The 16,052-nt window shown below is 46.5% G+C and overlaps 2 protein-coding genes across 7 annotated transcripts in view; one reads left to right on the top strand and one right to left on the bottom strand.

Moving 5' to 3' along the window:
• The window catches only part of Adcy7 (adenylate cyclase 7), a 39,921-nt gene extending 30,834 nt beyond the window's left edge, over positions 1-9,087 (top strand). For 4 of the 5 annotated variants that reach the window (XM_027939137.2, XM_027939139.2, XM_027939138.2 and 1 more), the window contains exons 17-26: positions 83-208; positions 964-1,065; positions 2,166-2,359; positions 3,110-3,200; positions 3,465-3,620; positions 4,232-4,378; positions 5,187-5,291; positions 5,549-5,663; positions 6,220-6,344; positions 6,563-9,087. In XM_027939137.2, coding sequence (XP_027794938.2) covers positions 83-208; positions 964-1,065; positions 2,166-2,359; positions 3,110-3,200; positions 3,465-3,620; positions 4,232-4,378; positions 5,187-5,291; positions 5,549-5,663; positions 6,220-6,344; positions 6,563-6,709 — 1,308 coding nt within the window. In that variant the 3' untranslated portion in view covers positions 6,710-9,087. Of the gene's footprint in view, positions 1-82; positions 209-963; positions 1,066-2,165; positions 2,360-3,109; positions 3,201-3,464; positions 4,379-5,186; positions 5,292-5,548; positions 5,664-6,219; positions 6,345-6,562 lie in introns of those variants that run through there. The other variant, XM_071604679.1, reaches the window with a different exon arrangement.
• Positions 9,088-10,209: 1,122 nt separating this feature from the next.
• The window catches only part of Brd7 (bromodomain containing 7), a 38,617-nt gene continuing 32,774 nt past the window's right edge, over positions 10,210-16,052 (bottom strand). Inside the window, exons 12-17 of one of the 2 annotated variants that reach the window (XM_027939141.3) lie at positions 15,347-15,458; positions 13,901-13,957; positions 11,619-11,733; positions 11,174-11,317; positions 10,811-10,954; positions 10,210-10,432 (exon numbers count right to left, since the gene is read on the bottom strand). In XM_027939141.3, the coding sequence (XP_027794942.2) occupies positions 10,371-10,432; positions 10,811-10,954; positions 11,174-11,317; positions 11,619-11,733; positions 13,901-13,957; positions 15,347-15,458 (634 nt within the window). In that variant the 3' untranslated portion in view covers positions 10,210-10,370. The remainder of the gene's footprint in view (positions 10,433-10,810; positions 10,955-11,173; positions 11,318-11,618; positions 11,734-13,900; positions 13,958-15,346; positions 15,459-16,052) is intronic. The other variant, XM_027939142.2, reaches the window with a different exon arrangement.

Consider the following 16,052-nt stretch of genomic DNA (forward strand, 5'->3'; position numbering starts at 1 on the left):
GCTCTCCATGGCTCCCCCCGGGTGGCCTGTCCCTCCTGTCCCGGCTGCTAGCTCTGGATGACTTGACCTCTTGTGTCCACAGAGGTGCTGCCCAGCCCGGGGGGCGCTGCAGGCCATCTCTGAGCGGGTGGAGACCCAGCCCCTGCTGAGGCTGTCCCTGGCTGTGCTGACCATTGGCAGCCTGCTCACCGTCGCCATCGTCAACTTGGTCAGCTTGGGGTGTGGGAGGGAGGCCCTGGCAGGGACCTGGGGTATGCTTCCTGGGTGGAGGAGCCGTCTTTGACCCTGGGACCTGTAGATTCTAGAATCCTCTAGCGGGTTGCCTTAATGGCTGCATCTGTTTAGCTCCTCAGGAGCTCAGTGGGGGCCCTGTGAGGTCCTGGGCTCAGAGCTCTTCACCCTGGTCCAACAAGGACTCGGGACACCCAGGGCACTTTTGTGGCTGGCTACACAAGGACATGGTGCTTGAGCCACAACAGTGTCTGATGTTCCTTCCTCCTCCTGTCAGAGGACAGCCTGCCTCACTGTCTCTGGGACTTGGTGTCCTGGGCTCTTGCAGGCTGCTGCGGGGATCATGGCCAGCTCCCTCCTCTAGAGCCCAGGCCCCTCTGCCCCATGCCTGACCCTCTAGAGCGTGGTGGGGGAGTGTGCTCCGTGTGTCTCCCTCAGGGTCCCTGCAGAAGGGAGCTCCTGGGAAGTGCTGACCCTCCTCTCTGCCTCTGATGCACCAATGATTTTTTCCGATGCCCTTCTCTCCCCAGCCCTCTCTGCACTGTGACGGGGGGATTGCTGTGGAGGGCGGGGGAGCCGCTCACAGGACTTAGAGCTGTCTGTCGCACAGCTTCAGGCTGCCTGGGGTGCCCGTGGTGCCTGTGATTGTCTTGGGCCGGCTTCTCTTGGCCCTGGCAGGTCCCAAGATCCATCCTTTGGATGTCCCCTAATGAGGACCTGTCTCCTCTGTAGCCACTGATGCCTTTCCCAGCTCCGGGGCTGCCTGGTGGCAATGAGACGAGCCTGTGGGCCACAAGCAGCAGCAGAAACAGAACCGTGTGTGAGCTCCTGCCGGTGAGTGTCGTTCTGGCTCCAAGTGGAGCCCAGACCCCAGGCCAGCCCTTTGGGCACTGTGTCCTCCCTGGGATGCTCCTGGCACGGGATGCAGTCTGGCATTAAGAGCCCTGGTTCTGAGTCCATGTGACCATGGGGTATGGAGGAGTGGGTCCAGTGTCTCCCCAGAGAGGCGGAGGAGACGGCTCAAGCAGGTGGTGCTGGGCTAGGCCTGGGGACAGGGAGGGTCTGGGTCCTGGCTGCTTGCTCTTAGCTGTGAGGCCTGGGCAGGGAGGGAGGGGTGAGCGTCAGCTGTGCTGGTGGGTGTATCCCAGGTCCCTTCCCCTGCCCAGGCCATTTTATCAGAGGTCGATGGATGAGGTCCACAGGGCCCAGGCAGGTCACTACCACACCAAGGTCTGTGTGGCAGGGCTAAGACAACCTGAGTGAGACCGTGGGACTGAGGTGTGGGGAGCGGCCATGAGTTTTGAGCAGGTCTCCAAAAGGCAGACAGATTCTTGATGGGAGAAGTGAGGGGACAACGTGAGAACTGGGTGCCTCGGTAGGGTTTCAGGGCATTTGTACCCTGGGTGGGGAGAGTTGGGAGACACAGCCGGAGGGGTAGGTTTGGTCCAGGTTGTGTGGGGCAGGAATGCCAGGGAGAAGAGCATGGTCTTTCTTCTGGGGCCAGTGGGGAGCCACAGCATGATCTTGAGCAGGAGTGTCCTATGGATGGAGAAGCCCTTGGGGCAGGTGAGCTCCAGCAGGACTTGACAGGGAAGCTGACCAGGTGTGCACACCCCTGCCTCCACCCTGGTCTGGAGTTTTACTTACCAGTTTTTTTCCTTAAAACAAGCTCACTTGCCACAAGTGGCAAAACCACAGAGCAGTGTCCTGCCACAGACTCTCCGATGTGCGGCTGCTTTTTGTTGAGAGGTGGTCAGGATGAGTCATGCTGCAGACACCTGGCTCTGTGAGCCCACAGGTGGAAGGGACCGGGCAGCTGGGGTGTGTGTTGCTATCCTATTTCCCTTTGGTGACTGCTCTGGAGGTGAGCTTCCTGGTAATGGGACTGGTGGGGTGACTTCTGCCACCCTGAGTAATGCCTCCCATCTCCCCAGTATTATACCTGCAGCTGCATCCTGGGTTTTATCTCCTGCTCTGTCTTCTTGCGCATGAACCTGGAGCTGAAGGTCGTGCTATTGACAGTGGCGCTGGTGGCCTACCTGGTGCTCTTCAATCTCTCCCTCTGTTGGAAGGATGACTGCTGTGGCCACGGTCTGGGCAACCTCACCAAGACCAACAGCACCTTCAGGTAGGGCCAGATGCAGCCTGCTATAAGGCGTGGGGTACCGCTGCCTGTGTCCCCGTGGCCCGTTGTGGCACACTGGGTTGTCTTGGTGCGTGGTCAAGCTGGGGCATGTCTGCATTCATGGTCTCATTTGGGCTGGACATTTTTGAGAGATGGCAGGGTTTCTGTTTTATTGAAGGGACAGTCATGGCATAGGCCACAGGTCTCCTGTACTCAGAACTGAGAATGTGACTCACTGGGGGATTCTCTAGGGGAAGTGCTAGTCCAGCAGAAGCCACCAGGGCCATCTATTCTGGGCCAGCTTAGGGGTGAGGGGAGACTTGAGCCAGGTCGCCCGTCTTTGAGGCATGTCCTGGATTACCTGTTCCGCAAGAGCAGATGCTTTTGGTCCCTTCTTGGACAGGTGCTGATGGGGAAGCACGGGGAAAGCTGGGGTGGGGGCTCCCTTGCACTAAGAGGCCGGGAGCTTGGAGACACAGGGAGAGATCTGTCTGCCCTGGCCCTGCTGGGTCCTTATGCCCATCTGCAGGTTCCTGCCCTGACTGCCCCCTCCCTCCCACAGGGAACTCTTGGCTGCCTTCATATCCCCACCACAGCTGCCTCTGGTCCTTCAGGGACGAGCTCCAATGTCCCCTGGGGCCCCCACCCCTTCCCCCATTCCGCTCACCTCTGCCCGCCCCACACTTGGCATGTGCAGGGCCACGCACACTCATACTTGGCCGATGCTGACTCCTACCCTCCTGCATCCAACAGTACCACTGGCTGTTCTCCGAGTGACCTGAAGACCATGATCAACTTCTACCTGGTCCTGTTCTATGTCACCTTCGTCATGCTCTCCAGACAGGTGCACATGGGCCCTAGCTCGGCCCCTAGCCTCCTGTAATGGGCAGGCAGACAGGGCCTTTGGGGGAGGGGTCTCGAGCATGAAGACAGCAGAATCCTGTCGTAGAAGCTCTGGTCCCCAGTCCTGGCCTCCCCAGGTCACAGTGGGATGGGCTGAGCTGGGTTCAGGCTGGGCAGCACTGTGGGCTGGGTAAGGTCAGAGCTGTGCCCACCAGCTCCTTAGGTGGGTGTTGTCCTATGGATGGACACTGTTTTCCATTTGCAGATTGACTATTATTGTCGCCTGGACTGTTTGTGGAAGAAAAAGTTCAAGAAGGAACATGAAGAATTTGAAACTATGGAGAATGTGAACCGCCTTCTCCTGGAGAATGTGCTGCCGGCCCATGTGGCTGCCCACTTCATCGGCGACAAGCTGAATGAGGTGCAGTGGGAGGAAGGGGCTCAGCACGTGGTTAGGAGACAGAAGGTGCAGACACGGAGCCTGGGCGCAGGTGCAGAGCCGCTGAGCGCTGGTTTGCATTCCTGGGTCTTGGCCTCCGCCCCCGTGCCCAGGAGTCGGGCTAGACGCCTTACTTCCCTGGGTCTTGGTGTGAAAAGTGGGCTGACTGTCCTGGATTGCTGTGAAGTCCATTATGTGTTCCAGTGTTAGTGATCTGCATGTTCCATACTGACGAAAACATCTGTACTCCCTCCAGCTCTGTGTGCAGAATTTTCTAGATAAGGAAACTGAGGTCCCATGACTTGCTCAGTATAAACCCATCTCGTAATCTAGGGGCCTCAGCCCCAGCTGTACACAAACACCCAGGGTGCTCACAAGAGCATCACATCAGCTTGATCCTGCTCCTCGACCAACCAATTCAGAATCTCCCCGGGTTCTAACAATCCTGGCATACTACCTGCGCGACCAGGGCTGGGAACCATGCTCCGTGTCCCTTTCTGGAAGCTCAGGGGCAGTTTAGTATTGTCTGCATCCCTGTCCCCTTCAGATGCTATGTAGCCATCAGGGCCTGTTTCTTCCCTACCCTGTGCCAGGACTGGTACCATCAGTCCTACGACTGTGTGTGTGTCATGTTTGCATCTGTGCCGGATTTCAAAGTGTTCTACACAGAGTGCGATGTCAACAAAGAAGGGCTGGAGTGTCTGCGCCTGTTGAATGAGATCATCGCTGACTTTGATGAGGTACGCGTTCGGCCTAGTCCTGGGGCTCTGGGCCTTCCTGCCTGCACGAAGAGCAGGGTTGAGGCTCAGGCATCTGAACTCAATTTAAACACGTGACGTCACAGGCACCAGGCGTAGCTCTGTTGGCAATGTGTGTACCTAGCATGCATGAGGCCCTGGGTTCCATCCCAGCACCAAACAACACAACATGAGGCAGCTTCCCTGGGGAGGGGAAACAAAGGAACACATTTGCCGGGTGCGATGGCACATGCCTGTAATCCCAATGACCAGGAGGCTGAGGCCTCCGGAGGAGGATCACAAGTTGGAGGCCAGCCTGGGCAACTCAGTGATGCCCTGTCTCAAAATAAAAAGGGCTGAGGATGTAGCTCTGTGGTAAGATGCCACTAGATTCAGAACTCAGTACTGCGAACACATTTGTCTTTCTTGTTTTACTTGGCAAATGCTTTGCCAAGATATTAACCTCTGCGACAGGCAGCTTGCTAAGATTAGATTCAGGTTCTTACTGAACAGGCTGATTTCCAGTTGTGCCCAATGCTATCGGCTGTTTCAGAGGTCTGTTTGGGTTCAACACTGCTGGAGACAACTAATCCACCTTCCTAAAGCAGCTGTGTGTTCGATGCTTTAAAGGGTTGAAGAGAGCTGACGGGAATGGAAGGGGTGAGGGAGGCAAGGGGAGGCCATGTGTAAGACTATACTTAGGTCAGAGCCTCAGAGACATGGCCACTTAAGTGGGGAGGGAGCAGGGTCACATGTTCTTTCTTAGCACCTGGGTGCCTGGGGCTGCAGTGTGCCTCCCCTCTGTCTGCAGCTGCTGTTAAAGCCCAAGTTCAGTGGCGTGGAGAAGATCAAGACCATTGGCAGCACCTACATGGCAGCTGCGGGGCTCAGCGTCCCCTCAGGGCATGAAAACCAGGTACTCAAGCCCCAGGAGGGAATGCCATCTTACTACTTAAAGGAGATGCCTTCCTAACACTCCTGTCCTGTGAGGGATGGGCAAAGGAACTTCCATGGCTCAGCATGGAGATCTTGACTGTGGGACAACCCTCTGCCCATAGTGGCCACTGTTGGAATTCACACTGATGCCGGGTACACCAATGCCCACAAGCCTGATGGTCGAGGGATCTGTGGAAGGAATGGTGGGGAAGGACTTTGCATGTCTGTGCCCTGCAGGACCTGGAGCGACAGCATACCCACATAGGTGTCATGGTAGAATTCAGCACTGCCCTGATGAGCAAGCTGGATGGCATCAACAGGCACTCCTTCAATTCCTTCCGCCTCCGAGTTGGTGAGTGTCCGGGTGGGCTGGCAGGCTGGCCTGCCAGGATTGGGAGGAAGATGGTGCAGCTCCTGCTTAAGCAAGCCTTCTCTCAGTCTGCATGGCCAAGCTGCACTGGCCATCACATTATTAAGTTCCTGAAATCCCTCTGATCTGATGAGCCTGGCAGCTGCATTATTATCCTGACCTTTGCATATTGCATGTATAGTTACCTCTGGAAGTTTTCACAGCTGTAAAGAGGTGGCCTTAAAATACACTAAGAACAAAGCAAAGTTATTAAAGCTAACTGGTGACTGCTAGCTCAAGATTGGCCTATTTACTTGTTGTTAAAAGGGAGACTGGCAGGTACTAGAAAAGTGTTAGCAACAAACCCAGACTTCCTGTCTTGGAGAATCTGAACAAGAACAGGCCAGGACTTGCCTTTCTTACATTCCAAGGGCTGTATCACATTGCAGACTGTTTTGTTAACCCTTTCTGTGGTTGGGGACAACTCTGTGGCTTCCCCTAAGGGCAGAGGCCTGAGGCTTTGCCTCTGTGATCAGCCAACTGTAAACATTACTGGCAGGCATAAACCACGGGCCTGTGATTGCTGGAGTAATTGGGGCACGAAAACCACAATATGACATCTGGGGAAACACGGTCAATGTTGCCAGCCGCATGGAGAGCACTGGAGAGCTTGGGAAAATCCAGGTAAGAACCCACTGGGGAGCAGTGACAGAGGGGGAAGACCCTCCCCAGAGCTGAGGTGTCCTGAGCCTAAAGCTTAAGTCTACCACCACTTAACTGTGACTCTTAGCCATCACGTTCTTGAGAGAAAGCAGACATGAATGCTGCTTGGTGGTCAACTTCTATTTGTCCCCATCACCATCTCCCTATTTCTGAGGACCGGGCTTTCTTTTCCTTTTCAGGTTACTGAAGAGACATGCACCATCCTCCAGGGACTAGGTTACTCTTGTGAGTGCCGGGGACTGATCAATGTCAAAGGCAAAGGCGAGCTGCGGACTTACTTTGTGTGTACAGACACTGCCAAGTTCCAAGGGCTGGGGCTGAACTGAGGGCTTCTGGTGCAGCCAGAACGCACTGGGAAGCCGACTTCCTGCCCTGAGCCAGCCAAGGAGAGACTTGGCCCCATGCCAGTGGCAAAGGCATTCAAACAGGTTGTAGCCGTTGCCACCTCCTGGCCGATGGCTTTGTGTGGCTTCTCTGGGCTTGCACTAAAGGGTCACTTAGACATACACCAGATCCTGCCTGAGTGACTGCTGGGTTGTGACCTGGGGCAGCAGGTGGGGCCTCTGTGCCCTCAGTCTGTAACAGTGTCTAGGTTCTAGGTAGCTGGAAGAGGATCACTGGGAGGTTGTGCTTGTGACTTTGAGAACTTTGTTCCCAGGGTGCTATGGAGGTGCTCAGAGGATGACTAAGGCAGATATCCACTTTGGTGACCTGTAAGCATGTGCAAGGAAACTCACTTTTCCTAGGTACTTAGCCAAGCCGCCTGGCATGGGCTGGAGCCGCCCTTCTCCCTAGCAGGGCTGGCTCTGGGCTTGTTTTTCACATAAGCATTCTGGTAACTGGAGTTGACATGTGTGAAATCGTTATGCTGACACGAAACCAATGGTAGAGAAAACCTGTAAATGACACTTGCTACTTCTTGTCATCTTTGGCATGCGTTTGCTTTAAATGGATACATTATTGGAGTTTCATCCTTACTAATGACTTCTCAGACCCTAGACAAAACTCTCCTCCTTTCAGTGAATTTTTTAGTCAATGACTCATGTATGCAAGACTACTGTCCAGTGTCAGTGTGTGGATAAGCTTGGCTGTAGGGACAGAATTCCAAGGAAAGCAGCTCACAGAAAGCAACAGTGGCACAGGCGTGTCTCTGAACCAGGCAACCTTGCTGCAAGCCTTCTGATCAGGTTCAGTAAGCTGAAAGCCTAGAACGGGGGTACAGTCATGTGCTCCTCCCTGACCACTCATGCATTTTTACCTCTGCCCTGCAGTCTTCACCCGTATCTTGCTTTTCTTAGTATAGTGAGAACCTGGACAACCTGCAGCACGTGTCTCCCTTTCTTTAGTCTGCATAGCTAACTATGAAGAGCTTTAAAACCAGAGGATCTACTTTAAATGAGATGTGTCAAGGTTCCTATTCCTGGAAGCCAGCCCCTCATAAATGCTGAGATGTTCTTGCTCTAAACCAAATGAGTCTTGACGCCAGCTTTGTGAAATGGCGTCTTATGGTGCTTCAACTCCACAGGGAGCCAAAGAAGTCTACCTGTTTCAAGGTGAGAAATAACCAAACTGCCTGCTCCTGCTCGGAAATGACTTCACTGCTACCTTACAGCCAGAGCCTCCCTAGGATCCAACACCACTGAGTTTCACTACATTGCAGGAGATCCATAACTAAAAGTCATCCACAACCCCCCGCCCCCGAAGTTATTCATAAAATCTTACTGGAGCCTTCAAAAGATTATACAGGGTTGCAGCAGTGACGAACCAGCTAGGTTTACCTGTGACTGGAGATCCTGGAGGCTGCTGCCACCCTTATTGCAGAGCAGCGTATAGCCAAGTGGTGTTGGAGGGGATCAAAATGTAACCTGTCTGCTGTGTTGTCTTGTGGGGCTTTATCTGCCTGAGGAAGGCGGGGGGGCTGATCTAATTTGTAAAAGGTGCTGGGGTGGGCTTGTGGCAGTCTGATGTATTATATACAATCAGAATCAGTATGCATTTGTTATAAGAATTTGCTTTCTGAAAGAATTTTCTGACAAAAATGATGGTAAGGGAAAAAAGCCTTCTTTGACCCTGACATTTCAAGTAAGGGCTGATTTCAGGTGAATACTATACTGAAATCTGTGTTCTCAAAACCTAGCAGCGTCTAGAGCTCCCCTGAAGAATCCAGAAGGTTTATATTGCTGATGAAAGGTAGACATGTCAGTACATTGGCCTCAAATTTCTACTTTCAATATTCAAGTTACTTTTTTCCTTCAGTAACAGAATCCCCAGACAGGAGTTTTCAATTAAAGTGTTGTGCTCAGATAAGAATACTTTAATGTTCAGGTTGTGACCATAAAAATCACTTGCAGGTTTTTTTTTTAAAATCTGATAGGAATAAATATCTTTTCTATAGGTCGAGCACTTGCTTAAAAATTTCTACTAAGGCAGCGTCACTGCTACCGAAAATTAACACTGACGTCTTCTGATTTACTTACCAAGGAAATTTCCCAACAAAACAGATGATCATTACCCACTGTATACTTTGTGTATATAATAGGTCATTGTACAGAAATTTGCTCACAGTGCATGCAAATAACAAGGATTTGTTCTGTATATTGAATATTTGTAGATCTATAATATTTGCTTTAAATCTTTTATTTTTGTAAACTGCCAGTGATAGGCTGCTTTTCATACATTAAATTAGCAATGTGGAAAACCTGAACGTCTCAAGGTGTTCTGATTTAAAATATCCTTTTGATCTTTAGGAACTTACTTAAGCCAAGTAGATCTAAGTGAAGGATGGTCCAAAATTATATTTTAGAAATAAAACACCTGATTAAAAAAAAAAAAATTTCAAATAGGTTTTTTTTAACTTTAACACAAACTAGGTCATGTTTTAACTTCCTCAAGAGAATCAATTTTCCTTTACAAAATGGATTTTCTGAGTTTTTACAGAACTCTGTATTGAACTTTATGCTATGTTTTTTCATTTCATTTTTACAGTGCTGGGGATCAAACCAAGGGCCTTGAGCATGCCAGGCAAATGCTCTCCCATTGAACTCCACCCCAGCCCTAATTGCCTTTTAGTTTAGACAGGTTACATTCAGAAAAATCACCATTCATCTCAGCCTAGTGGCTGGTGATAGAGGGGTGTGTTTCATGGTCTCTGCTTGGTATGTGACCTTTGTATTTTTGATAAAAATGATTATTAGTTTAGGGGGCACTGCTGAGGCACAGGTGATCTTTGAGAAATAGGAAATAAACTTCCTTTTAAGTTTGGTAATTCCCTGATCTATTCTGGGATGATTTAGTATCTTATCTGGTTTATCCTTTAGCAGTTCCCAATTACTGAAAAATGAAAAACAGAAAATCAGTGTTATAAATCTCATCTGCTTATTCTAAGGGGTGTGGGGCACCTAATTACCACACAAGTACATCATTCCCATCAGGTATGCAGGGAGCACAGCACATCCTAAAATTATTTTAAGGATTTGTTTTCATGGTATAATGATGGAAAATCTTCACTGGATGGGGCTGTTGAAAAAAGTACTAGCATTATTCTGAAAGAACGCTGCCTAGGTATGCAATAGCCCAAAGCCATATTGCTTCTTCTGAAGGCCACTTTAATCGAGATGGAATCTGATAGGTTAGGAACTATTGGTTTTGATTTCTTTAGTGAGAAATTAATTATGGAAAATGTGAAATATGAGGGATTTTGATTATTTTGAGGACTTTCTTTTTAAGGGATGACCATGAAAAAGGCTATGTTTCAAGGTTTCCTATCACATCCTCAGATATACTCTGGGAAAAGGCCAAGAGGTAACTTAGCTGATATGCACAGTAGTCTTCTCAGGTTCAGCTTTATTACCTAATAGAAGTTCAATCTCTGGAACATTAAAATTAACTGTTCCAAAGTTTAATTAAAAACACAATTTACAAATAGTTAATATCTTCTCAAATGCATTTTCAAGTTCAGAATGAAAAAAATATATACATAATATATAATCAAATACCAGTGGCTTCAGGTCCACACTCAGCAACATCAGTCTTCTTAGGTTCTTCAAAATCTGAAAGACAATACCACATCACTAAGTTTTTTTCCTTTTAATTAGAAATGGGAAGTGAAGACGAAGGTAGCATTGAGTAGACTATTGATAGCCCTCTGTACCATACTCAAGGATAGAGAATAGGTGGCATTATTAGGTCATCATTGTAAAGTAAAAGTAGATTTATACCTTAAAATCAGACAGACAAGGTCCTAGTTTAACTTAGTATAGGGCACTTGCCTAGCATGTGTGAGGCCCTGGGTTCTATCTTTAACGACAAAAACCCTCGACATATTCAAAAAATCCCAGACAAACCTTTCCAATGCTATCTCAAGGGAATGGACCGAGACGTTCCTTTTACTTGCACCTCCCACACTCACAGGGAAACAGGGTACGTACCTTCTGTTAAATCTACGAAGTTGTTCTCTATGATGGGGGAAGGAATGGAAATCCCCATTGCTTTTCGAACTCCATACATGCTTACAATGTCACCTGGAGTTACTTGCTGGGCAAGTTCTTTAAGATTATTGGTCACCTGTTCAGCTAGAAATAAAAATAAAAACAGTTTCAGGCATTGAAAAGCAGTTTTTTCAGATAATTAAAAAATAAATAAAAAAAATACAACAGAACATGAATGCATTAATGCAAAAAACACACTTTCCATGGTATTCATTCCAGAGTCACTTTATAGTGATGTCATTACTTGGAAGTTTTTTCCTTTAAGCAACCCCCAACTCTCCTCTTACTGGAGGTGCTACATACCGAGGTGCATTTCTCTGTATGATGGACCCAAAAGACAAATCATATTGGGAGGGGGTCTGGTGCTCAGCCGCTCATTCTGAGCTTCCTGAAGCTCCCTGAGCAATCTCGTGGTATCATCGAGTTTCCTCTGGAACACTTCAGCCTCTGTGAGGTAAGAAGAACCAACACACTCAGGAAAACCTAGGCATACTTGTGTTTGATCTTATGTGATAAAATGAGTCCAGTGCTTCAAGGCTTAGCTATTTATTGGTTAGACTTCTCCCCTCAAAGAAGTAATGTCCCTCCAATGAACCCAGTACCACAGCCATGTTTTACTCTTTGTTTAACTTGGCTACGCAAGATCTTGCTGTGGCGAGTGGCTTGGTTAATTTGTACCAACGTAGCATTGGTCTCGACTGACTGTGGTGCACAGTATTTCCAGCAACCTATGGTCTGCGACCCTCACCTTCAGAGTCAAAGACTTCAATTGGAGCGCCAAAGTTTGTTACTGCTTTGAGTGCTGTGAGCCTGTCGTGAGTGCCAGAGTCCAATCGCCCTGCTGGCTCTACTTCTGTAATCTGCTTCAAAAGAAAAAAGGAAATTATTTGAACTTGCTAAGCCATGAGAGTGCTAAGTAAAAATTAGTAAGATGGCTACGTTTATAGGCAGTTATTTTACTTCGTTATGTCGGAGTTATCATTTTGATGACTTTCTAAAAATGTCTCCCCAGCATACCATTTTAAAATGCTATTCCCAAATTTTGGCAAAATAAGAGTTCATAAATCCACGCTTTTCTGTAATGTAATGAGGTCTCATACGGTTTGCAGCATTTGCTTCATATGGCAACCATTCCACATATAAAGTAATGAGAAATTACCTAAATTATGAAGTACTTTTATCTGATGTCTCTGAGACTCAAAGTCCAATGTTTCGGCCCACCCAGTCCATACACTTGCATCTCTATAGTACATCTTTAATATAAGATGCTTCCTGGGCCTTGTCCAGGACCCAAAGCTAGGCTATTGGGATTGCATGGAAAAAACAAAATCTTATGCAGGGTGGAGTTTTATTTTTGGATCCTAAGACTCAGAGTTTCCATAACCTCAACACTGCTTTTGAGGAGTACATCAATCCAGATAATAAGTAACCAAAAGCTGGTGATTCCATTTATGTTTGGTATTGTAGTCCAAATGCAATTTAAAAACCTGACTTCTCTACCTTCATATATACGGGCAGAAAGTGTACAGTGGAGAAAAACTCTAACTACAACCTGGCACTGGTATTATGGTTTGCCATTTCAGCTGGATAATCTTTTTTATTTCTTAACCAACTTCCTTTCCCAGTCTTCAAAGATTTTTCACTCTTGTTCCCTAAGCACACGATCTTTCTTGGCTCCTTCCCTGAAAACAACATGGCTGTGTAAATAACAGCTTTATCTCTATTACTCTCTCAGAGAACTCAAGTCTGTACAATTTTTTTTTTTTTTTTTGGTGGTGCTGGGGATTGAACCCAAGGTCTTAGGCATGTGAAGCAAGCACTCTACCAACTGAGCTATATCCCCAGCCCCTGCACAATCTTAAATCTCCATTTAACCCAATTTTCTTCCACTTACTTAATTCACCAAAGTCTACCTTTGGTCTCTACCATTGTACTGAGATTGCTCTGATCAAGATTACAAATACACTTGTGGGCCTCCTGTTCTTGGGTTTCCATGGCATTTGATATTGTAAACTCTCTCCCTGCTTAGCATTCTTCCATGGTTTTCCTTCCTGACTCAACTACTTGTCTTCTCTAAGGTTCTGTCCTTCAACCTTTTTCCATATTCTCCCTGTAGTCTCTAATGACTGAAATAAATTCCACCTTTACACCAACAACTTCCAGATCCAAACAACAGCCCAGATTTTCAAGTGCCAGGCCCATACCTCTGGCAATGTCCTCACCACACTTGTCACATCTGAAACCAAATATGACTTCTTTCCCTGTCAAAGTTGTGCTCCTTTTCCTTCACGTCCTATGAGTTAATAATACTATCACCAATATCAGGAACTAGGTAATTTTAATTTTCATCCCACTGCATTTCCCAAATTTTATTCTTTATTTTTTAAAAATATTTTTTAGTTGTCAATGGACCTTTATTTATTTGTATGTGGTGCTCAGAATCAAACCCAGTGCCTCACACATGCTAGGCAAGTGCTCTACCACTGCCACAACCCCGCCCCCCCATCCTTATTCTGTTCCTTTATATTGGTATACTAGTCTAAGTCACTATATGCCATAAGATTTCAGCTTCTCAGCACTATAGAGAAGACTTCATCATGGGGTCCTCACCTACACAGGCTTACCACCTGTCCTCCCCAGGGACTGCTGGTTATATTTTCTGAGCTTGCTGTGCACATGCCCTCCTCTCTCAGATTCATCTGTCACATTCACTGTCAGATACCTGCTCCAGATATCTGACCCCACTGCTGGGAGACGCCTTTGCATCCTGCTAGCCCTGTTCAGAGCTACCTGACCAGTGAGCTCCTCCACCCTGGGTGTCCACACTCCATGCACTCACTCCATGTAAACTGGTTTTGATTCCATTGTTTACATGCCCGAATACCTTACAAGTACTGCTAGGCTCCACAGGCCAAGATAAGCTTTTCTACCATAGGTAATACTGAATATTTTTACTTTAAAATACATCACTTAGGTCTTTCAGCTTATTCTTCATTTAAACATTTCTTGAAAAGAATAAAATATAATCACCTCCATTTCTTTTGCTGTGTCAAGTGTCCTAGCCTGGACTTCATCTTCAGGCAATGACTGTAAGAATAAAGAAAAACAACATTTTAAGAAAAAAAGTATGGATTGACAAATAGAGAAATGAGAAAACAAAGTTTTGTGGCAAGAGAAAAGAAATTAGAGTGTCTATTATTAGAATATAACTTTTTAAATAAAAACGAATTAAATGTAATTAGCATTTTGAGAGTACTCTGTGAGTTGTTGTACTTTTATTGGTGATGCTGAGCTCCATGCCTGAACAAAAACCTATCCATATATTTAAGAAGGTGTTTGGTAAATAGCATATAACTAAATAAATGGAATCTGTTTTTAACAATAGGTTCAGTCTCTTACAAGAAGGGAACTCTAGGGACTACTGGGTAGCAATCAAGCAATATTCTCAGACAGTAGAGAATTATTGTAAAATATGCAAATGTTAACAGAGAATATAGTTAATTCCTATAATCCTACTTGTTAAGAGATTATGCACACGTAAACCATGGAAATATGCATCATGGACATCAATTAAAATTTTATCTTTCTTTGAAAGGTTGTATTGTGATATAACTAATTTCCAATTCCTAAAAATCATAAACAATGTATCCTCATATAAATCTCTTATTTTCTAGGATAAATTATGAAAAGAGGAACAGCTGGATCAAAGGGCAGAAAAATTACATTTTGAAATATATTGCCAAAATCATCAAAGGAAAGTTCAAGGATCACAAGTGCCAGGCCCTAAGCAATTTAGCGAGACCCTGACTTAAAATAAAAAGGACTAGGGAGGTAGTGTGTGTAAAGCATCCTGGATTCAATCCCCAGTACTTAAAAAAAAAAAGAGAGCAATGATTTCCAAGACGTGTAGGGTCCTCTAATTATAATGACAAGAACATTCTGAAAATACACTCTCCTATACATCAGTAGGGACATATTCTGGTTCCAATTTTTGAGCTAAGATTGAATTACTCCATATTATGAACTGAGACAGATTATAAGTGTTAATATAAAACAGTAATAAGGCAGTTTTTACTTTCTAACCCAAGGTTCCTACCACTAGGCTATTAACTGTATAGTAAGGAAAAGGGCATTTCCTATTGTTTTAGTGAACCTAGTTTCAAGCCAGTGAGAAGACTTTCCCCTTTTTTGTTAGGGTACACAGTACCCACTGACTTCTGAGTTGTAAACCCCAGTTTTGAATCCCACATTCCCAAGATCAGGAGATATTAGCATGTTCTGCCCTTCCCAGGTCCTGGTAGCTGGTGACTCCTTTCCGCTCATTGTCTTCCACCATGGCCTCCACCCAGGCTGGGTTGTCTGGGAGGGCCATGGAGTTCAGCTGTCACACTAGCTAATCCTTGGTTTCATAACACTGAGTGACTAATGTTTCTGAGCCAGTAATAAATCGCCCTGTTTGTTTAGCAGCGTTCTTACCGTCTCCAACTCCTGTAGGGTCCTGGAATGCCCTCCTTTTGTTAAAACATCCAGTAAACTATCTGCCATAACATATGGATAATCTTGGCATGTGGCCAAAAACTCATGGATGCTGAAAAAGAGAGAGTTGAGAAAGTCACTTCCGCATAAATCATCTCCATTGTTAATCCTTCTGTCATAACCAACTGTTTCCATTAGATGTCCTTGGTTTATACATCATGATATAAAACTTTCTCTCTAGAAGCAAGACTATACTTACATATTTACCAGTAATAAATTCATTGTCACCAGAGAACTAAACAATATCAAGATCACAGTGAAAATGAAATTATTCTGAAGGCTCTCCAAGGAAAAATAAGACCTCAGAGATAGCTCAGTCCTTGGGGCTTCATGTACTTCCCTTTCACACCCTGTCCCCTTACAGATATCGTTCACCTCAGAATTTTCATGTGTACTAAACTGTCCAAGTCACACCTGGGTTTGAATGTCTCACCAGCATCTCATGCTCATGCACTGAAAGCCGAAATGCTGAATCCCAAGCAGTGCTCTAAGGCCTTCCCCTTCTCAGCATGTTTCTTCAGTGAATGGCAACTACATCTTTTAAACTAAGTCTGAAAATGCTGGACTCATGCTGTCTTCTCTCTCTCATACCCCACTTCAACCAGCTGAGAAATCCTACTAATTACTGATCCTTTCTTAACACTTC

The sequence above is a fragment of the Marmota flaviventris genome, chromosome 18 (genome assembly GCF_047511675.1).
Source record: "Marmota flaviventris isolate mMarFla1 chromosome 18, mMarFla1.hap1, whole genome shotgun sequence".
NCBI classification, from domain to species: Eukaryota; Metazoa; Chordata; class Mammalia; order Rodentia; family Sciuridae; genus Marmota; species Marmota flaviventris.